Source organism: Candoia aspera, chromosome 4 (assembly GCF_035149785.1).
Source record: "Candoia aspera isolate rCanAsp1 chromosome 4, rCanAsp1.hap2, whole genome shotgun sequence".
Taxonomy (NCBI): domain Eukaryota; kingdom Metazoa; phylum Chordata; class Lepidosauria; order Squamata; family Boidae; genus Candoia; species Candoia aspera.
In genome coordinates, this window is record NC_086156.1 from 44,824,605 (window position 1) to 44,847,965 (window position 23,361).

The following is a 23,361-nucleotide window of genomic DNA, read 5'->3' on the forward strand; positions in this document are numbered from 1 at the left end:
CCATAGATACAGTATATAGGGATAGGATGATACTAATTCATGGAGGATACCCAGCTGTGGCTTTCAGTAGTGCTCAGATTGTATATTAGATTTTTTTTTCCTATTTTTGTGCTTCCCAAGTGACTATGTACTCTTCTGTTTTGAAATCATGCAACAAACTGGGAATCAAAGACAAAAAGGTAAATCTAGGTAGTGTAGGTGCATATTAATAGTATGGTAGTTGTATTTTCTCTATTTGTGGTGGTGGGGTTGTATGCATGTTGGAAGCCAACTGCACAATCATCCACATAGGTGTGAAGGGGGAGAAAATCACAAAACCTGCTTTATCATATTGCTATGCAAACCACATGACTTACCTACTTGTGCTGTCATACTTTTGTTATTGCAGTTTCTACAGGATGCCTATGATCAACTGCCATCTCTTCAAATCTATGATTTCAATTATTTAGTTGAACTCTTTGTAACATTAGGTAAAATGCATAACTCGGCCTATCATGGGAAGCAGAATAAGCAGGATACTGTGTTTTTGCTTATCTATCTATCTATCTATCTATCTATCTATCTATCTATCTATCTATCTATCTATCTATCTCATTTTTTGCATCTATCTCACATTTTAATCACCTTTGCTTTATATTCATTTTGGCAGGGAAAACCTGGAGATATGGGCATTCTTGGAAAACCTGGACCAAAAGGAAAAAGAGGAAGAATGGTATTGTGAAACAAGCTGTGCAAACCTGTTTTAGTGTTTATGGTTTTGTTTGCTTATTACCTGCTGTACTTTTAATATATTGCTTATTTTTTTCCCTTCTGAAGAATGCAAAATGTGTTTTTGGGGTTATGCACTCCCTTCTCACTGGGTTCTCAAAACTGCCTGGGAACATGGCTCCTTGACCATTCAGTTTCTAAAACCAACAGTGTGCTTGTAATTACAATTCATTTGATGGCTTGAAGCAACTTACATTTCAACATTGCAACATAAAGCATAACAAAATAATCAGAAAACAATTTCAAATACTGAAGAACTGAACTCAGAATGCAAGCTTCTGAAACACAAACCAGGTTATAAAAATTCCATGGAAGTCCTCATGGAGAGTCTTGCATTGCTTTCAAAAAATAATTGTCCCTTCGAGTCGGTGTTGACGGTACGACCTAGGTTTTATCTCATGATAAGACTGAGATCTTTCAGCAGGATCTCTCTCAAGATAATATTAATGGATATGAAAGTTAATATCAAGAGGTGGTACCCAGAGTCATCTGTGACATCCTCAGATGGCTCTGTGGAATTCCAAAATTACATAGCTGAAATCTTGCTAGATTTCCAAACTTCGTGAAATTGGAAGTGACCCTTTTGTCCAATTAGATTGTAAGTTCTCCAGCAATTGCTGAGATCTTTGGCATAGAAAACAGCAGTGATACATGAATAGAAATGCATTTGGTGGAAACTTCTCAGTGCTTGCCACATTCAGGCTATGTCAGGGCCAGTTTATCTTGGGCTGCAGCCTCTATTTGTATAAGCAGACAATATTCATCATTGTTCTTTACTAGCAAAATTTGGCTATGGACAAAGAAATATTGCTTTGGTAGTGGTGTCCAAGAGAAGCAGGCAACTGGAAAATTGGTTTTTCTGGATAATAATACATGTTGTGCAACTCTTCTAAAGCATTTCATTCTTAATATTTCTTACTGTACTATTCTTTGCCACGTTTGCTGCTGAAAAGCTCCTGCCTCAAAATCTTGTTGGGGAATCTATACAATCTTTTATATTGCTACTGAAACAGATCAGCTTTTCTTTTCCAGGGTATTCCAGGATTAGATGGTGATGATGGTGAACCAGGAACATGGGGTTATCCTGGACACCCGGTATGTAATCCATTAATGGACCTGTGCTGTTATATCTGCATTTGGGTCAACTTTATTTAGAAGACAGTTGGGATGTAATACTGTATGCTCATCTTTCCCAGTTCCTCCCTCTCCCCTCCCCCAAAGATACCAAATGATCTGAGTTATTTGTCAAAACTTGCTTCCCGTACAACCAAAATTAGGCATCTTAATCCAACTGTCTTTCAATGGATTTTTATTTAGATATGCAGTGTTTATTCTTTCTTTCAATTACTTCAGCTAGACAAACTCTTAATAGGTTGTGATAACGCTTTAAAGGATCCGTAGATCCCCTGACCATGGTCGTCTAGCAAGAATTATCAAATAATCAGATTTAGGTGCCTTTATTTTGATCTTATCTTCTGAAGGTAACTTTTATGTATACATTAGGCAGATTAATCCTTGGTTGCAACCATGTTTTATTTGCATGTCTGTAACTTCTTGCTTGCTGAAAACATAAACAGAGCCCTGCTGGATCGGACCCCTGACCCAGCTAGTCCAGCAGTCTGTTCTCACAATGGCCAACCAACTGCACAGGGAAGCCCTCTAGTCTCCCAGCAATGGCCTTCAGAGGCCTACTGCCTTCCAGACTAATAGCATTGATCCCCGTGATTTCCATGAACTGGTCCCTTTTTTGAAGCCAATCAGACTAGTAGCTAGGACCACATCTCGTGGAAGCAAATTCCAAAGTTTACATGTTGTGTAAAAGATGTTTCCTTTTGTCTGTCCTGATTCTTCCAGGATTCAATTTCATTGGGTAACCTCTAGTTTTAGTTCTATAGTAACACTCTGGCTCAATTTACAATATCTGGCTAAGCCAGAATGGGGGTGGGGTGAGGTGGGGGTTGCTTGGGCTTAATGTGAGAGAGAGAGAGAGAGAGAGAGAGAGATACACACACATACACATACATACATACATACACACACACACATACATACATACACACACACACATACATACATACATACACACACACACATACATACATACACACACATACACACACACATACACACATACACACACACACATACATACACACACATACACACACACACATACACACATACACACACACATACATGCATACATACACACATACACATACATACATACACACACACACACACTTAGTTATTATGGTCTATAATCTACAGTTTATGTATATCAGTATGTATAAACTTGATTGCTTTGGTTGGTTAAAAATTTGTAGTTTAAATAAAAATTGCTTAGTGTAATGTATTGACTTTAGCCATAGACGTTTCCTGACTTTTTAACTATACTGAAGTGACTGAGACCATTCCTGTCTTTCATTCATTGTTGGCCGCTTTCTGATTCATACCTCTACTACAATTTTTAGCATTAAAAATGGAACAGTATTATGTCTGTAGTAAGGCTAAGAGTACTACAGTAATTACAGTTAGGTCATAATTATATATCTTTTCATTGGGGGATATTTTTAAATCAACTTAATGTTTTTAAATGTCTGTGACATTCATTAAAATTAGCCATGGTTAGTATTATGTCAGGACAGATAACCTTTATTGGGGGAGGGTGATTTAAAGGGCTTGGAGGAAGAATAAGTGCATCAAATTTATTGAAGGGTGAAAAATCACCCAACTGAAAATCAGTTAATTTGGACAACATGGTATTACAAGACTCAGGAGGCCACTGAACTGGGACTGGGGTTACATGTAGAAGCAAGCCATGAGTTGCCTACCCTGGGGAACGTTGAAGAAAGAAGGGGAGGGATCTGCATAGTTTGTAAAGCAGAACGTAAGAAATCTGCTGGGCACTCTTAAGCTTCTTATCTTGTGTAAGAGATCAGAAGATACTGCTCTAACCTAGATAACCTAGGTATCTTTATTTATTTATTTATTATTCAAATTTAATTATACTGTAATTATGTCCATACAGAAACTTCTAGCTCTATGATATAAAAATCTTAAACTAGGAGAAGAAGCTAGAGATCAGTTTGCAAAGTCCTAATTCCAATCTTATTCTTCTAGGGTCCAAAAGGAGCAAAGGGCCAGCCCTTCTATTCAGTATGTATTACTAGGATTTCCCATCATACATTTATTTCTACACTCAGATACACATCAGCTTCCATGAAAGCAAGGATGTTCCATAGGGACCTTTTCTGTTATGAAAGCTAACATGTGTGCAGACATTGGACATATATATTGATCACATGGATGTCTGCAGGAAAGCAAGGATGTTCCATAGGGAACTTTTCTGTTATGAAAGCTAACATGTGTGCAGACATTAGACATATATATTGATCACATGGATGTCTGCAGGAAAGCAAGGATGTTCCATAGGGACCTTTTCTGTTATGAAAGCTAACATGTGTGCAGACATTAGACATATATATTGATCACATGGATGTCTGCAGGGAAGCAAGGATGTTCCATAGGGACCTTTTCTGTTATGAAAGCTAACATGTGTGCAGACATTAGACATATATATTGATCACATGGATGTCTGCAGGAGGCTACATAATTTAAATTATATTATGGGTGCTTACTGGAAATGCTCAGATGGTGAGCATGTCCAATATCCAAATAGGGCTATAGTAAAGCTGATTTGGGATTACTCGTTGAGCATTTAAATTTGAAAACCTGAAATTTGATCACCCCCATTCTGTTGAAACAAATTCTGTTAAACCAGGTTTCCCAGTCTAGCACCAATACATTGGAATGGTGATTCTTATAATTCCTTGCCAGAAAGTCCATAGTGGCTTGATGTTGCTGTCCCAATGCACATAGAAGGTGCTAGCTTTGGAAGATTGCATTAAACTACTAATACACATTCAGGAAATAAATCATTTTATCTAATAACGTTTTTAAAATTTATTCTTTTTCAGCCCTGTGAACTTATTAAGTACATGCAGGAACATAGTCGTAAGTGCCTCCACTTGATTTCTGATATTAAAAGGACAGAAATATCAACCAGGAGCACAGTTTGGGAAGAAGAAAGAATATGCTATATAAGAAAAGATTGATTTAATGTAATCATTTATCTATAATGGGAAGAGTGAGGCTGTTAGCTCTAATTAATTGAATTTCACTTACTTATTTAAAATACATCTGTACTGCTTCCCATTAAAAATGTTTACATGTTTGGCTAAGACTCAGATGGTGTTGTTTGAGTCTTATGGCATTATAACAGCACAACAACAAAAGAATAGACCAAGCATGGGTGGAGAAACCAAAGCTATGTCACTAACCTCTTAACTCAGGAGACCAGAATAATTTTTTTATGCACCTAACGCTAAAAGGTTATGTTAAAAGGTTACTGTATGTTAGAGAGCCAGTCTGGCGTAGTGGTCAAGGCACCAGGCTAGAAACCGGGAGACCGTGAGTTCTAGTCCCGCCTTAGGCATGAAGCCAGCTGGGTGACCTTGGGCCAGTCACTGTCTCTCAGCCCTAGGAAGAAGGCAATGGCAAACCACTTCTGAAAAACCTTGCCAAGAAAACTGCAGGGACTTATCCAAGCAGTCTCCGAGAATTGGACCCAATTGAATGGATTAAAAAAAAGTTAGATTATGTTCCATTGGCAGAACAGGTTTAGGAACCATGTTGTCTTGCCTAGCATTCTTCAGCTGAGAGGAGATTGTGCCACTAGTCATTCAAAGCTTCTGGTAATGTAGATACCTCAGGATCAGACTAGAATAGAAATCACATTTTCTATTTGGTCAATTATATGAAAAGAGAAGCATGGCTGTTCACATGCGAGGCTGCCAGCAAGCCGGTGGTTGCAGCAGTGTGAGCGAACCCAGTATGATGTCGTACCAGCGTGCAAGTACAAACACATGTACAAAAGGGAGAGGGCTTTGATCACACTGGCAGGATGACCAGCTTGCCTTTTTACCGTCGGGCTGTACTCTGATTTCGCTATATTTCTGTACAGAACTTGAACAATTTAACAATATTTTTTCATTTAAAATATTTTCATTTTTCAGGTACAAGTTATTTTTATACTTCAGTATCTTAGAAAGGCATTTATATTATGTTTTAATTATATATAAATATAATTCCATTTAATTAATTGGCAGGTGAATAGGCAACTAAAAATTCATCAGTTGTTTTGTGACAGTTGGGATAAGTCCTTTTTCTTTTTGCCCTGTATGATATTGGCCTGGGACATTTTATCTTGTCTAGGCATTTGATAGATTTTTTTTCCATATTCTTTAGCTAAAAGGCTCCTAGCATGCATTGCAGAACAATTTTTAGAAAGACGTAAGTAAAAGTCTAAAAGAAACACTAAAAAACAGAAAAGAGAATGGGGAATGTAGAGAAATAAACAAACTCAAAGACCAAGTCTTAAAAAGTTCTTAGTACAGCCAGCAGGGGTAAAAATGGAATATACGGGGTTATTATTTTATTTGCGTATTTGTTATACTTATATCCTGCTTTTTGTCAGAAGCTCAAGGCAGCAAATATAGCACTGCTTCCTCTCATTTTTCCCCACAACAACCCTGTGAGGTAGATTGGACTGAAAGAGAGAGAGCGACTGGCCCAGTCAACCAGGGGGCTTCATGGGTGAGTGGGGATTAGAACCTGTGTCTCCCTTCTCCTAGTGGAACACTTTAACCATTACACTACATTGACTCAAAATACATTTTTAAAAGATCTGAAAAACTGAGTGGGAACTTAACTTTTCTGGAGGGGCTGCATCTGTATTTTATTATGGGTCTATGATTGCACAGGTTGTCCTTGTTTAGTCACCACAATTGGGACTGGCAACTCGGTCATTAAATGAAGTGGTCGCTAAATGAAACTGCGGCTGTGCTTACAATCTTGCTTCAGCTTTCCTTTGCTTTACAGACCTCCAAGGGTTGTAAATGTGAGGATTGGTTATAAAATTACTTTTTCATCACCATTGGAATTGTGAATGGTTGCTAAATGAGGCAGTCGCTAAAGGAGGACTACCTGTGTAATAAAATTGTCACTGATACTGGAAATGATTGGCAAAAGATTATCCTGCATAAGATTTTTTAATTCTGTAATTGTTATAGATTGTCAGAAGTTATGTCTCGAGGTTAGCATTATTACCTAATTTTACACTGCCCAATAATAAACAGCGTTCTTGGTGGAGGCAATTATAGGATACTTATTAATAAGAATATCTCTTCTCTTCAAGAGTTTTCAATATCATATTGCTTGAAATAATGTTTTCCCTTCTCCTTCCTTCCTTCCTTCCTTCCATTTAGCCTGCTGGACAGGTGAGTTTTGTTCCAATAGTTAATTCTCCTCTTGTTCTGTAACAAGAACAGTGACCACAGGCAGTATTCTATATCAGTTTTAGTACTGATCAATCTGGCCTGTGCAGCTTCATCTCCCTTTTTCTGCCATTCTGCTGATCTGCCATCTCTTGGACACTGGGAACATACATTGGTTGCCCACTGTTAATAGCAGAGGGAGAACAGGGACTTGAAGCAAGACCATTGGAGGGTTAGATGCAGATAAGGGATGCAGCTGCTTCAGAGTTCATGTCTTCCAAAGGATGCAGCAACTTTACTAATGAAGGAAGGTGCTTTGCTTGCTCTTCTTTTGAATGCTTTGTACCACTGTAGTATGCATGTACATCACAGTTCTGGTTGTTTTATGTTTTGTAAATATAAAACAACCCCAAAAGAGTCCTGAATGGGCCAGTGTAACCACTCCATCCAAAACGATTGCTTTTCAGTGTTGTTGATTGCTGTTCTTAGGCAAGAAGCAATTATTTTAATATGTATGATCTCATTTGCTTTCTAGAAATACCAAAATGTCCAGCCTATCCCACAGAATTAGTATTTGCCTTGGATGTATCCCAAGATACCACCTCTGAGATATTTCAAGAAATGAGAAAGACTGTCATTGATATTGTGAACCAAACCAACATCAGAGAGAGCAATTGCCCTGCGGGAGCCAGAGTGGCTGTTGTGTCCTTCAGCTCCAACACCAACTACCTCATCCGCTTCACAGATTTCCAGAGCAAGAGCAAGTTGCTGCAGGAGCTCAAGGGAGTTTCTTTCCAGAGAACAACCAACAGACGGGACATTGGTGGGTCCATGAGGTTTGTTGCCAGGCATCTCTTCAAGCGAACTCTCCAAGGTGCTAACACGAGGAAAGTTGCTGTCTTCTTCAGCAGTGGAGACTCTGACAATCCTGACTCGATTGGCACAGCGGTCCTAGAGTTCAGTGCCTTAGACATCCAGCCAGCAGTCATTTCTTTTAAAAACATCCCTGAAGTTATCCAAGCTTTTGAGGTGAGAAACTGTTGCCTTTTTTTTTTGGTTCTACGAAGCACTGTCTCAAAGAATTTAGCATATACTATATTGAGCCTGATATAATTGTTTTAAGTATTACAGATATGATTACTGTAAACGAGGGCATTTCCATTGGTATGGCCTTCTTCTTCTGTCCTACAGATATGTGCTGTTGAATGAGTATCTCTACTGATGGCAGCCTGTCCTCTTATTGAGCTAGTCAAGCCTCCTCCAGATAGCCAATGCAAAAACCCAGCCACTAACTGTCACCCTGGCTTTGTTCTGGTTATGGCTTTGCTGAATTTCCTTTTCACTATGAGGATAAGGACATAAAACAGCAACCAGGTGCTGTATGGGGAAGGACAAAGCCACCCTTTGAAGCAGCTGGGGTGGAAGAAGGGATATTGGCAAATCACCACAATGCTTTGGCTGCAGCAGCGATGGGGGAATCTCTGGAGCCAAGCAGCAGAACAGGGTGGGGGTTTGTACCCCACAGCTCCAGGAGACCCAGTGCAAAACTGTCTTTGCAAGATGATGAATTCAGAACAATTAATTGGCTCAGCTTCCCAAACTGCCCCTAAGCTAATGATGTCAATTGGACATAGGGAGGCAGTGCTGATCTAAAATTGACATATTCTCCACCTATGGAAGGTCAGCTCATCACCCACATCTTCTTCACAGAATGGGATTCTGCACACACATTTTTTTTTGAAATTCAAAAACTGAGATGTGAGAGTACTTGTCTTACTAAGACATCATGGCACAGTAACAAGGGGCAATGTACCATATTTATATTCAGAAGGTGGTGTGGATAAATATGGAAAGCCATTCTCATCTCTTGGTATTGTACATTTCATGGGCAGTAGACAGAAGTGTTTTTTCTGTATTTTGAAACAGGGCTTTAATTCTTGGTTCTAAATCAGAAGTGCATAAGATGAGGCTCCAGGGCTGCATGCTTCTCCCCCCAAGCCTTGGGAGCATTTCCCCAAAATGCCACTAAATTATACTAGTCAATGTAAGAGATTCATGGGGAATAATCCACCAGCCTGGATTTTATACCTTTCTTGGATTTTATTTATTTACTGTATTTTATAATAACTGTTCTATGAGATTTTAATGTTTATATTTCACGCTTGATTTTATTGTAAACCACCCAGAGTCCCTCTTTTGGGGGAGATGGGCGGTGGCTAAATTTGATTAATAAATAAATAAATAAAATAATTATATTCAGTCTAAATTAAGTTTAACTTCTAATAAATTCAAATTTAGTTGTTTGTTAGTTTTTAGCCTTGCTCACACCAAATTCTTAAAGCTGGCTTTGTCCACTTTTGGAGTGTCCCTTAACATACTACTTCAATAGTTACCACCTCTCCAAAACAGTTGTAAACCCCTTTTTTAAACAAAATTTTATTATGAAACTCAAAGGACAATCGAAAAATTTAAAATAATTTTCTTCAATTAAAACTGATTCAGGCTTGGACACTGAGATCAACTCATAGTGCCACTAATAGGGGGAGATGGGTGGTGATAGAAATGTGAATAATAAATAAATAAATAGGGGTGCTCCAGTTCAATTTTATTACACTTCATTGGTTCTAGTTTATAGACTTCTACTATGTAACCAAGAGAATATATTTTTACAAAATCCCAGCTGTCAAGCATCTATTCTTGGCAAACATTGTCCTGCAAACTGTCATTGGATTTAGCAATGATGCAGATACAATCAAACATCGTACCATCTGTTTGCCAAACTAAATTTTTATTTTCCATTATTTTAGATGGACAGTACAGGATTGTTTCAAGTTATCACCATCCATGAGAAGAGTGATTATCTTTCAGCCTTAGAAAGACTTCAGGTGTGCGTAATTTGCTATGGTAAGAGCACATGAAAACTGCACAGTAATCAGATCTCAACTTCAATAATATTCTATAATTAAAATATCTATGTATTATTTGTAGACAAATGCAATCCAGATGAATCTTGCTTCAGAACTCCACCGTTCGAACCTGAGGCATATATAGATGCTGCTTTCGTGTTGGAAAATTCCAGGCAAATAAGCACTGCTGCATTTGAAGAACTGAAACGTTTCCTAAGTACGGCACTGGACAGCTTTGTAATTTCTTCAGATCCAGTGACCTCTTTGATAGGTGATCGGGTAGCTGTTGTGAGCCACGCTCCACCATATTTCCAACTCCGAAGTCCAAAGGTTCCGGTAAAAGTTGAGTTTGACTTTGTGACATATGAAAGTAAAAGACAAATGAAGAGGCATATTGAGGAATCTGTTCAGAAGCTAAATGGAGAAGCTGCTCTTGGCCATGCCATAGAGTGGACAATTGATAATATCTTTTCAGAAGGACCCAACCAGAGAACAAACAAGGCTATTTTTGTCATATCTGTTGGAGAAACAAGTCAGTGGGATAAGGAAGTGTTGAGTGATGCAGCCCTGAGAGCCAAATGCGAAGGCTACACTCTGTTTGTGCTCTCAGTAGGGCCTGAGTATGATTACATAGAACTTGTGGAACTGGCAAGTCAGCCCTTGGAGCATCACATGGTACAGCTTGGCAGAATTCACAAGGCTGAACTGGAATATGCAGCGAAATTTCTGAAGCCATTTATACATCTGCTCAGAAGTAAGTTGCATGATAGCTGACTAACTCAAAAGATATACTGACAGAATGATGCTTCTGTATGTCTTGCATATGCAGTAGAGGAATAAGCTTTCTCTTCAGGGAGACCCTTAAATCTTTTAGAAAATGAAATGATGGTTCATTCAAAATCTATTTCAGCTGTTCAGTAGGCATGCAAAATAACGTTTATATCAAGCCTTTTGAAAGCATTTTAGACAAATCAGCTAAAATATTTGGGTGAGGTCCAGATTCAGAGCTGGGAGGATTGATATGAACACTAATGCAAATTAAAATAGCCAAAGACAAAGCATGGATTTGGATTACCTGGACTGAGCTGCAGGCTGGAGATGCTAAACCAATAACCTTATGTTCAGATCAACTGACATGAGAAGAATCAGGTCATTAAATCAGAACTGGGTAGAAAAAAGCTACCCCTGATTTCTCCCTCTCAGAATATGTTGAAACTTTGACAACCAGTTTTGGCCTGATTGTAAGTATTACAGGTAATCCTTGCTTAACAACCATTCATTTAGTGATGGTTTGGACTTATGATGGTGCTGGAAAAAACTGACTTGTGACCGGTCCTCGCACTTATGACTGTTGCAGCATCCCTGCAGTCACGTGATCATGATTTGGGCGCTTGGCCACCAGTTTGCATTTATGACCATCACAGTGTCATGTGGTCATGTGATCACCATTTTCAACTTTCCTGGCTGGCTTCTGACAAGCAAAATCAATGGGGACCCACATGATTCACTTAGTGACCACATGGTTTGCTTAATGCCCATGGTGATTTGCTTAACGACCGCCTCAAAAAAGGTAGTAAAATTGGGTCAGATTCCTTTAATGACCACTTCACTTAGCAACTGAAATGCTGGTCCCAATTGTGGCCATTAAGTGAGGACTACCTGTAGTCTTTATTTGAAGGCAAATCTTGAATTTATCATGAAATTCAATGTTCCCACACTCTATTGCAGTGTTTCTCAACCTCAGAAGCTTTCAGATGTGTGGACTTCAACTCCAGAATTCCCCAGCCAACAGACCTAGAAACAGAATGGAATATGTTCATGTGCATCTATTCCATCCCAGAGAAAATAAACAACCCTTCTCTGCTTTGAAATCCCAGGTTCAGCCATACTTGATGCACAGTCCTTTAGTTATATGGTTGACAGTGCCAAACTTCAGTTAATTTGCAATAAATATACCTTATACAAAAATCATAGTGACTTCTGCATGTCATAGCTCCATCAGTGTTTTATAAGGTAAAAGAAAAACAAATCCTCATCAACTGACTGATTTCATTCTGAGTGCTATTTAATTAGGTAGCATATCTTTATGGTGAGATAGATTTGTTAATAGAAGAATTCATAAGTAAAAAAAAATCCAAATCATCTGTATTTAAACAATCTCGGGGAACAAAGACTAAGGGTGGAATTAGGGATTATGTCTGAGATTTTGGAGAATCACTGTGTTTTTGAAGTACATGGTAGTGGGGTAAATAAACCAGCACAGATTACAAGATAGGAACTGAAAACACAGAGGTCTCTAAAACAGTAAAACCTTATTCTGGCACAGGGCTGGAGATTACAAAGTTCTCATATGTGAAAGTAAATAGCACTCACTTGCGATAATGATACCATTTATCTTAATAGGTGAAATACACAGCTATCCACACCCAGAACTCCAGAGAATATGTGCAAAAATCAGTCATCAAAAACCTAGGTATGTTTCACAGCACCGTGGATCCATGTGAGTTGTTTCCAGGCATACTTTTTCAGTCTGGACTTGCATCAGCCTCTGATAGCATGGACAAAGTTAAGGAAAGAAATGGTGGATAAGGATGGGAGAGGTGGAAGTATTTCTTCTTGTTTGTACATGTGTCTAAAGAGCTGCATTAGTGCGACCGTATCAGGGACACTTGCCTCAGTGATCAGCTGAGTGGCACTGTGGATTCCTGCCTCAAACCCTCACAAGAAATCACCTTTAGTTCTAGGGGCCTTGCCCCAATAATCTTGCTAGACCTTAATTGGTCTCAAGGCAAAAACCTTGCACCCAGTTCCTTGGGACTCCCTAGGAATCTGCTGGTGTGTGTAAGAATTAGTCTCTCATTCTTCCAGTTTTCTATTCCAGTTGAATGTGAAATAATAACTGCCCTAAATTAAGGCTTTTATTGGCAGTAACAGAAACAAGGTGGTCTCTGAAATAAAAGATAGGTGAATGGCATGGCCATTCTATCCTGAATGGAATGGCACCCTACCCATTCATGGCTCCTGTGCTCTTGAAAGCTTGAGAGACAACTTTCTGGGCTAGTAGCAAATGTTCACTTATCCTCTGGATTTGCCTCCAGGCTAAACACAAACTTCACTCATTGCACAACCAGCCATCACGCTGCAAGCGAAAATTCCAGAGCTCACTGAAGCAGGCTGGCTAGCGATCCACTAGAGAAACAGCCAGAACCACACTAGTCATTGTGGCTGATCTCGCTGTAGGTTTCACTTTTAGCCTGCGTATGCTGGAAGAATAGATGGCCAGTACTTCTTCCTACACTGCCATCACTTGCTTGTATTGTGGGGGAGACAAGGGGAAAGAAGTGTGAAGAATATAATTGATTAGCTATTGAAGGATTGGAAGTTTTTATGCAACAGCACCAGTTCTAAACTTATTCCTCTTGGTTTTACTCAACAAAGAACGCATGGTGGCCTACACACTAAAATGTGTCTCCCAGTTCCCCCAATGTTTAACTGAGAAAGAAGGTTCTGCTTTTTATCTTTTTCTCAAGATGCTTTAGAAGTTCTTTCGAAAGTCTTTTGCTGGTATTGTTGAGCTCTTCTTATAGCTGAAAGGTAGGACTCTCTTGCTTCTATTTTTCTCTACATCACTCTGAGCCTTCTTCACTGGCAACACTTCCTGATCTCAAAACAAAGTGGAAATCCTCTCATGCTGTCTTCCTTGTGGGAAGTGTAGGAAGCAAACAGCTGTAAAAGACTGGAGAGATCAGAGTAAAATTAAAAACAGGGCATTCAAACCCACTTTTTAGTCACAATTTCCCCCAAGTCCTTTAACTGCATTATAAAATGTGAAAAATACATGAAAAATACAGATAATAGCTGAGTACATTGGTGTTTATACAAAAGAAACTAGAAATTGTTAGCACTGTAACGATTGAGATAAATTAAACCTCTAAGATGAGAAAAAAGTTTAAATCAATGTTAAATATGATTTCTAAAATGTTAATGAACATAAGGCTGTGCAATAAGTGCTAAGTATGACATTGATAAACAGTTGCAAAAGATATGAATTATTTCATAATATGAAAAGGTTTAAATCTTTGACCTTAATACTTAATACTAAAGTTTCCACTGTATTGTGATTTATTGTTCTTTATAAATGTTAAAAAAGAAAAAAGAAAACTGCTTGGAAAAAGTAGATAGGTATTTAATTTCTTTTTTTATAAGAATTTTATTAAGTTTAAAGCAAAGATAAAAACTACAAAAAAGAAAAAAACTAAAAAAAGAAAAAAACTAAAAAAGTGAGAAACACAAGAAGAAAATTTTTTTGAAGATTACATAAGAAGTGACTTCCAGCTTGCAACAAGAATATTTGGCAATTTCCATAATCAATTCCTTTCTCTATATCAAACCAAGATCACATTATTTCTATAGATCAATCCATCAGCACATATAAGAATTGCTAAGTACTTGTTCCTTCCCCTTATATTAAAAAAAATGTATAAATGCCTAAACTAACTTCCCTCACCTAAACAAAACCTTTATTCAATTATTTCCTTCCTAACACTATTCTATATATTTCTATCTTGTTGTTTTGTTGTTGTTTATTCGTTCAGTTGCTTCCGACTCTTCGTGACTTCATGACCAGCTCATGCCAGAGATTCCTGTCGGTCATCAACAACACCAGCTCCCCCAGGGACGCATCTGTCACCTCTAGAGTATCATCCATCCATCTTGCCCTTGGTCGGCCCCTCTTCCTTTTGCCCTCCACTCTCCCTAGCATCAGCATCTTCTCCAGGGTGTCCTGTCTTCTCATTATGTGGCCAAAGTATTTCAGTTTTGCCTTTAATATCATTCCCTGTAGTGAGCAGTCTGGCTTTATTTCCTGGAGGATGGACTGGTTGGATCTTCTTGCAGTCCAAGGCACTCTCAGAATTTTCCTCCAACACCACAGTTCAAAAGCATCGATCTTCCTTCTCTCAGCCTTCCTTATGGTCCACCTCTCACAGCCATATGTTACTACGGGGAACACCATTGCTTTAACTATGCGGACCTTGGTTGTCAGTGTGAGGTCTCTGCTCTTAACTATTTTATCGAGATTTGTCATTGCTCTTCTCTCAAGGATTAAGCGTCTTCTGATTTCCTGACTGCAGTCAGCATCTGCAGTAATCTTTGCACCTAGAAATACAAAGTCTTTCACTGCCTCTATATTTTCTCCCTCTATTTGCCAGTTCTCAATCAAGCTGGTTGCCATAATCTTGGTTTTTTTGAGGTTTAGCTGCAAGCCAGCTTTTGCACTTTCTTCTTTCACCTTCATCATAAGGCTCCTCAGTTCCTCTTCGCTTTCAGCCATCAAAGTGGTATCATCTGCATATCTGAGATTGTTAATGTTTCTTCCAGCGATTTTGACCCCAGCCTTGGATTCCTCAAGCCTAGCACGTTGCATGACGTGTTCTGCGTACAAGTTGAATAGGTAGGGTGAGAGTATACAGCCCTGCCGTACTCCTTTCCCAATCTTAAACCAGTCTGTTGTTCCGTGGTCTGTTCTTACCGTTGCTACTTGGTCATTATACAGATTCTTCAAGAGGCAGACAAGATGACTTGTTATCCCCATACTGCTAAGAACTTGCCACAATTTGTTATGGTCCACACAGTCAAAGGCTTTAGAATAGTCAATAAAACAGAAATAGATGTTTTTCTGAAACTCCCTGGCTTTTTCCATTATCCAGCGGATATTGGCAATTTGGTCCCTAGTTCCTCTGCCTTTTCTAAACCCAGCTTGTATATCTGGCAATTCTCGCTCCATGAATTGCTGAAGTCTACCTTGCAGGATCTTGAGCATTACCTTACTGGCATGTGAAATGAGTGCCACTGTTCGATAGTTTGAACATTCTTTAGTGTTTCCCTTTTTTGGTATGGGGATATAAGTTGATTTTTTTCCAATCTGATGGCCATTCTTGTGTTTTCCATATTTGCTGGCATATAGCATGCATTACCTTGATAGCATCATCTTGCAAGATTTTGAACAGTTCAGCTGGGATGCCGTCGTCTCCTGCTGCCTTGTTATTAGCAATGCTTCTTAAGGCCCATTCAACCTCACTCTTCAGGATGTCTGGCTCTAGCTCACTGACCACACCGTCAGAGCTATCCCCGATATTGTTATCCTTCCTATACAGGTCTTCCATATATTCTTTTCTTGATCTCTTCTTCTTCTGTTAGGTCCTTGCAATCTTTGTTTTTGATCATACGCATTTTGGCCTGGAATTTACCTCCAATGTTTCTAATTTCCTGGAAGAGGTCTCTTGTCCTTCCTATTCTATTGTCTTCCACTTCTGCGCATTGCTTGTTTAAAAATAATTCCTTATCTCTTCTGGCTAACCTCTGGAATTTTGCATTTAATTGGGCATATCTCTGCCTATCACTGTTGCCTTTTGCTTTCCTTCTTTCTTGGGCTACTTCTAGTGTCTCAGCAGACAGCCATTTTGCCTTCTTGGTTTTCTCTTTCTTTGGGTTGTATTTTGTTGCCGCCTCCTGAACAATGTTGCAAACGTCTGTCCAGAGTTCTTCCGGGACCCTATCTACTAAGTCCAGTCCCTTAAATCTATTCTTCACCTCCACTGCATATTCATTAGGAATATTAGTGAGCTATTTCTGTCTACCATAGTAAAAATCAAATTATAAAAACATATAAATTGTCTACTTTAATAATACTACAACCATCTTGACCATTAAACCTAAAACCAAGCAATTATTATTATACCTTATAGATACCTTATAAATCTTAAAAATCAAACAAACCTTAAAAAGAAACCAATAAATCTTAATCCAAATCATTACAAAAACATGAAATCATAGAAAACCTCATTGTCTATCCAATTAAACATTCTTAGTTTTTTCCCTAATTAATAATACTACAACAATCTTAACCTTTTTAAACCTAAAAACCAAACAAGTATTATTATACCTTATAGATACCTTATAAATCTTAAAAATTAAACAAACCTTGAATCTTAATGCAAATCATTAGAAAGACATAAAATCATAGAAAACCTCATTGTCTATCCAATTAAGCATTAAGCATTCTTTAAATTTTTACCCCACTTCGAAATATGTCAAAACATTTACATATCTCCATTTTACACACAAGGCATTTTTCATACAGGAATCAAACAGCTCAAGTGCCCCTCCCCAAAAAACTCAGCTTCCTCAGCAAAAAAACACCAAAACTCCTACAAAACAAATTCTCTTTTCTCTCAAAACATTTCCCCAGAAAGCCATAACAATCCCCCAGAAAAACAACTTTCTGTGTAGTCTGCAGTTAAGATTGTTGATTTAACCCCTTCAACAGCAAATTGTAGTCTTTGCCTGGCATTACTTTGATCTTGCTGTCAGTAAAAACATCATCTTTGCCAAAATCTCCATCTCCCTCCATAACATCTTCATCCAGATGACACACTTTAGAAAGAATATCTTCCCCAATGTCCCAAATATTCTGCAGAATAGCTTGACAGTACTCTGAGAGAGTCTCTTTAAAAGTCTGCTTAAGATCACAGCAAAGCTGTGAAAAAATCTCCTTGAAATCCTCCATTTTTCAGGCAATAGATTATGGCACCCCCTAGATACTTGACTCACGCAGATAGGAGTTAATGGGTTAATGAAAGAGTTCTGAATGAAATTGGGAAGAGAAAGTGCTCTAACAAATAAGTCCCAGAGAAAGTAAACAGAAAGCTGAAGATTCAAAACAGCAAATCTAGCACGTAGGAAAATATTCAATCCTTCAAATTCAGTACAAAAATGATAACAGGAAGGCAATTATATGTTCTCAGTAGTCCTTAATCTTTAAATGGGAAAACAAGCCAAAACTTTAAAAAAAAATTAATCCAAAAATAATGATAAGCACCAAGAGAGTCTACCTTTTCTTGATGTAGAAAGCCTCTCTTGGGGTACATGTACTTAAAAATATATATAAACTAGATGATTTAGAAATGGGATGGCTTGACCTACTGTCCCTTTAAGGCTACAAACACAGCATGGAAATGATGGCATCCTCCACCTCCCATCGTCTCTTACTGGATTGTCATGAACACTTTGATTCTCTGGCTACAAGACGGCGTTTTGGAGAGCAGATGAGGTGATTCCGAGCTTTTTTTTCACATGAAAAAGCTCTGGACTCCAGGAAAAAGCTGTCAAGCCCAAAAAACAGCACATGTTGCCAGCTCTGCTCGCAGAGCCCGCAGACACAGCTGCTCGGTTGGCCATGTTCCCACCAGAAGTTAATAGGTATTTAATTTATAACTTCCCCTTCTTTATACAATTTACAGCATTTATAGACCTTTAGATCTCCTTAAAAACCATACTGTAAGTGTTTGTATTAGCCTTGCTGCACAATGTGTTGTGTATATGGAAACCATTATTGCTTGAATTTGGTTAAACTTCTGTTGTGGATATATGCTGTTAGTTTTGCCATTGCTGCGTATTCAGATATTGTTAGCTTAGCCATAAAATTAAGTACAATCCACTCCTGAGAATTCAGCTACTATTTCTTCTTTCATCAAACTTTTAAGACTTTTTGTCCCTATCAAACTGGGTAAGAATGGTTGATGTAGACTTTCTTTTTAATACACTAATAACACTTAAAAATATTTGCTTATTAACCAAATGACAGTTTTTTAAAATTCTGTAGCACTTTTATGTATTGCATTAAAACCTGTGCAAACACATTGACCTCAGACACTACTTCATTATTTTATACACAGTGCTCCCTTTGACAAGACTCCACTAAATAAAATTCATTTAGTTGATGAGACCGGCTCAGCTTTTCTAGAACACCTGCAAAGTGATTCTTTATTCCCCGAAAAGATGGTCAAGAATGCGCAGCAGTCCATTGTAAGTAGATTTTCATAATATAATACCTTTTGTACACTGCTCACAGTCACATAGTTTGAGTTGGCCAGCTATGTAGGTGCACAAATTAATATATAAATGTTGCAAAGGTAAATTTTTAAAAAGAAAATTGAATTATTTTGTCTCCTCATTGCTTCCTTCCTGCCATTGCTGATTTCTCTCCACCATCAGTGTACCATCTATGTGTAATGAACATGTAATGCTAAATATTGGTTGGATTGTGCCATATAGCTTTACAATTAATAATATGTAAAGATATTTGGGTAGTTAAGATTCAAAATATGGTGAAAGAGGTAAACTTTCAGCCTCAAATTATCTTATTATACTTCCAGCTGAGCCATGTTGATCAACATATGAAAGAGGGTATAAACTACAAGTTATACTTTGACCACTATTTATTTATTCTTCACATTTCTATCATCTCCCATCTCCCCCTAAAAGGGGGACTCTGGGCAGTTTACAATAAAATTCACCTTAAAACCTCACATCATAAAATCACCAATACTAAAATAATAAAAATATAAATATAAAATCCAAGTGGGAGATTTCCATTCCATCTGGAGAACTCTACATCACCAGCCACACCCAGGAAGAGCTATTGCCCTTCCCATCCCAGGCGAGGCGGCAAAACCAGGTCTTCAAGCCCCTCCGGAAGGTCGGGAACGAAGGGGCCTGCCTCACCTCGTGGGGTAGAACGTTCCACAGGGTGGGCGCCATTGCAGAGAAGGCCTGCCTCCTGGACCCCGCCAGATGAATTTCTCTTACAGACATGCCCTCTCTGCATGATCAGGTGGGGTGGGTCGATGTTATAGGGATGAGACGGTCCCTCAGGTAGCCTAGCCCCATGCCATGTAGGGCTTTAAAGGTGATAACACCTTGAATTGGACTCGGAAGCAAACTGGAACCCAATGTATCTCACGCAGTAGAGGTGTTACATGTGCTGATCTTGGAGCACTCATCACTGTTCGCGCAGCCACATTTTGGACCAACTGAAGTTTCCGGATACTCTGCAAGGGTAGCCCCATGTAGAGTGCATTGCAGTAGTCTGTATGGGAGATGACCAGGGCATGAGTGACTGTCCGGAGGGCATCTCGATCCAGGAAAGGGCATAACTGCCGCACAACCTGAAGTTGTGCAAAGGCCCTCCTAGCCATGACTGCCACCTGCTCTTTGAGCAGGAGTCGTGAGTCCAGGAGGACCCCCAAGTTACGCACGGGTTCTGAATGGGGCAGTGCAACCCCATCCAGAACTAAAGATGACAACTTCCTGGATACCGAGGAGCCATCAATCCATAGCCACTCTGTCTTACCAGGGTTCAGCTGAAGCCTGTTGTTCCCCATCCAGGCCCCCACAGCCCCCAGGCACTGCGAAAGGGCACTGACTGCATCACTTACTTCACCCAGGATGGAGATATATATCTGAGTATCATCAGCATACTGATGGTACCTCATCCCGTGGTGATGGATGATCTCACTCAGCAGTTTCATGTAGATGTTAAATAGGAAAGGGGAGAGAACCAAACCCTGCGGTGCCCTGCAAAGCAGGGGTCGAGGGTCAGATCTCTCATCTCCTATCACCACTGACTGGGACCGGCCCTGGAGGAAGGAGGTGAACCAGCGCAGAACCACGCCACCCACCCCCAACTTCCTGAGTCGTCCCAGAAGAATACCATGGTCAATGGTATCAAAAGCCACTGAGAGATCAAGGAGAGTGAGGATGGATGCACTGTCTCTATCCCGCTCCCGCCAGTGATCATCCATAAGTGTGACCAATGCAGTCTCTGTCCCATATCCTGGCCTGAAACCTGACCGAAAGGGGTGTAGATAATCCGTTTCATCCAGAATCCTCTGAAGTTGTAACGCCACCACTTTCTCAACCACCTTCCCCAAAAAGGGGAGGTGGGAGACTGGACGAAAATTGTCTGGAACAGTAGGGTCCAGCGATGGCTTTTTGAGGAGGGGGTGTACCAGTGCCTCTTTAAAGGCAATCGGAACCACTCCCTCCCTCAAAGATGCATTAACCATCTCATAGTTAACCATGCATTAACTATGTGGAGTTTAGTGCAGATACAGCAAAACCTTTACACTAATTTCCAAGCCTCAAATTTGGGTTATGGTAGGATGGGTTTTGGCACTTTGTTCTCTTTCCTTCCTCCCAGTTGGTTCATTTGTGCAATGTACATAAGGTTGCTAGCAGTGCAGCCATTCGTGCCCTGATGAGCACTGTACAGAGATAAGATGACTGATTGAGCAGTCCCAATCAGACTTGCAGTTAACTTGATTCAGTATCCTGGTACTGCCTGGATGTTTAAGACATTTCACCCAGCCAGCACGGTGTCAGCCTTTCCAGCTGGGCCAGAGAGGAAACACAACCAGATGAGCTACTTCTACTTTATTGTAAGCTACATTAACAGAATCTTGCAAGTCTGGAAGTACAGACCTCCCACCATCTCTTTTACAGTTTGAGAAGTTAGAAAGGGTCCCTTCTGAGCCTCTTTCTCTTCCCATTATTTAGCTGTGGGCTATGCACCCTCTTTTCTGTCCATTCCCTAGGCAGCATCTCTTCATCCTGTCTCTCAAGTTTTTTCTCACATACCATTACACATGGCCAGTGTTAAGGGACTGTAGCTCAAAAGGTATGATCAGCATCAAGTCGCTTGTTACTGAACTAGATGGGTCACTGTTCATAGACCTGTGAGCACCGTATATCTGGGGTCTTTAAGCCATAAAGTTAATGCTATTTCCAAAAGATGTACATTCTACATATTATCATCATCAATGGGATTGAAGGAAGATGAAGAATGCTATAATGTTGGTTACTGGGAGGCAGGGAAAGGTGAGTAAGCTCTGAAAAGAATAGTTTGTTCCACTTTTATTTGACTGCTATAAACTTTGAAGATTGCTTACTGAGGTGTTTCTATCCAATATAATTTTGCATAATTACCTCTAACTCTGATTATCACTATAGGTGAAATATAAGCAGTGTCTACTCCTTTACCCCAACCAAGAGTGGGTGAACACCCTTTTCAGCCAAGGACCATCTTTGGCTTTTGAACAGCATGCCAAGGAGAGGGGTTTTCCCAAAAGGAATGGGATAAACAATGTAATGGTTAAGATGTCAAACTAGGACCTGGGAGACTCGGGTTCAAGTCCATCCTCAGTGACATAGTGACTTTGGGCTAGTCACTCTCTCACAACCCAAGCAGCCTCACAAGGTTGCTTTGGGGGAAAATGGAAGGAGGCAGTGATCTGGATGCTACATGATGTGCCTGGAGGAAAAGCAGGATATAAATCCAGCAAACAATCAAACATATTTCTAAAACAATATGTTGTGGTAGAAGAAAAACTAAATGCAAATATAGCATTAAATATCAATGTATGTTCAGATTTAATGAAAATTACATGATTCATATGATAACTCTTAATTTAATCTTCCTCAGATCAAACATTACATTTTGGTCGCAGCTTCTAGAGGTCACTCAGAAATGGATCTAAGACTTGAGATGAGGGACATATGCAGCTCTGGGGCTTTGAGTTTTATATCTCTGCTTAATCCAGTGACCTCCAGCCAATTAATCATTCAAATTAGGATTGACATTGATTATGCTGTCAGGGATTTATGGGAGCGATAATTTATGGGAGCTAGAATCTGGAGGATGTCTTGTTGGGGAAGGTTGATTATTCTTTTCTGACAATTTAAGAGGATAAATTTTTCACCATGAAACTTTTTTCCTTCCATTTTCAGATATTTGGAAATTAATGAAGTATTCAGATCTGCAATTAGACTAAAGACTATGTTGAATGTTGTCAAGAAGTATTTTATGGTAATTCTTGATAACCTTCTACATTATTTCTTTGGAAATCTGAAAAAGCAAACTAATTGGTGTTAAAGCAGCAGAAGAGTTTTCTAGAAGAACTGAAGAAAATTTGGGAAAGAGCAACCTGATTGTACTAGCAAGACAAACTAAAGGATGTTCAGAACAGAAGATTCTCATCTGTGAATCTGTATCCTCAATTTTAGTTTTCTTGCTGAAGAAGTGGGGAGATCATGACATTTAGGTAGCTTGAGGAATTTTGGAGAGAGAAGGCTTTAAACCCAATAAATACACATTGCGAGTCTAATCATTTTAAGTGGGAACTTGCTTTATATTCAATGCTATAATATTGGTATGCAGGATTTGTTCTGGTTCATATGTCTTTTGGGTATAAGGTCTCCAGTAGTAAAGTCCTGACATCTCAATCTTGCTTGGGTATTATTATTATTATTATTATTACAAAATGCTTAATGTCTCCAGTTTATTATTTTTAATGTCCTTGGCAATTTGCTTTTTGTTGATCATCCCCCTCTGTTCTGGAATGTTAACTCTGAAGTAATGGAAGGCTGTGGTCTTTTACTGTTGATATTTGCAATATAGTGCTAAATTAAAACAATGCATAGTACAAAGTTATTTGATATTTTGAGCAACA

The 23,361-nt window shown here is 39.1% G+C and overlaps 2 protein-coding genes across 2 annotated transcripts in view; both read left to right on the forward strand.

Annotated features, from left to right (window-relative positions):
• LOC134497943 (collagen alpha-6(VI) chain-like) overlaps positions 1–7,484 on the forward strand; it is a 62,311-nt gene extending 54,827 nt beyond the window's left edge. The window contains exons 29-33 of the mRNA XM_063303980.1: positions 650–712; positions 1,801–1,863; positions 3,892–3,927; positions 4,749–4,785; positions 7,098–7,484. Of these exons, the coding sequence (XP_063160050.1) occupies positions 650–712; positions 1,801–1,863; positions 3,892–3,927; positions 4,749–4,785; positions 7,098–7,132 (234 nt within the window). The 3' untranslated portion in view covers positions 7,133–7,484. The remainder of the gene's footprint in view (positions 1–649; positions 713–1,800; positions 1,864–3,891; positions 3,928–4,748; positions 4,786–7,097) is intronic.
• A 35-nt stretch (positions 7,485–7,519) lies between these two features.
• Positions 7,520–23,134, forward strand: LOC134497944 (collagen alpha-6(VI) chain-like). The gene is made up of 6 exons (XM_063303981.1): positions 7,520–8,135; positions 9,914–10,010; positions 10,095–10,766; positions 12,416–12,485; positions 18,748–18,877; positions 22,640–23,134. The coding sequence occupies exons 1-6, from the start codon at positions 7,617–7,619 to the stop codon at positions 22,652–22,654; spliced, it is 1,503 nt and encodes a 500-aa protein (XP_063160051.1). The 5' UTR covers positions 7,520–7,616; the 3' UTR covers positions 22,655–23,134.
• The last annotated feature ends 227 nt before the right edge of the window (positions 23,135–23,361 follow it).

Coding starts and splice junctions, on each gene's coding strand:
- LOC134497944 (XM_063303981.1), top strand. CDS start 7,617: ATGTATGATCTCATTTGCTTTCTAGAAATACCAAAATGTCCAGCCTAT. Junction 8,136..9,913: donor AAGTTATCCAAGCTTTTGAG/GTGAGAAACTGT, acceptor CCATTATTTTAG/ATGGACAGTACAGGATTGTT. Junction 12,486..18,747: donor ATCAGTCATCAAAAACCTAG/GTATGTTTCACA, acceptor TTTTATACACAG/TGCTCCCTTTGACAAGACTC.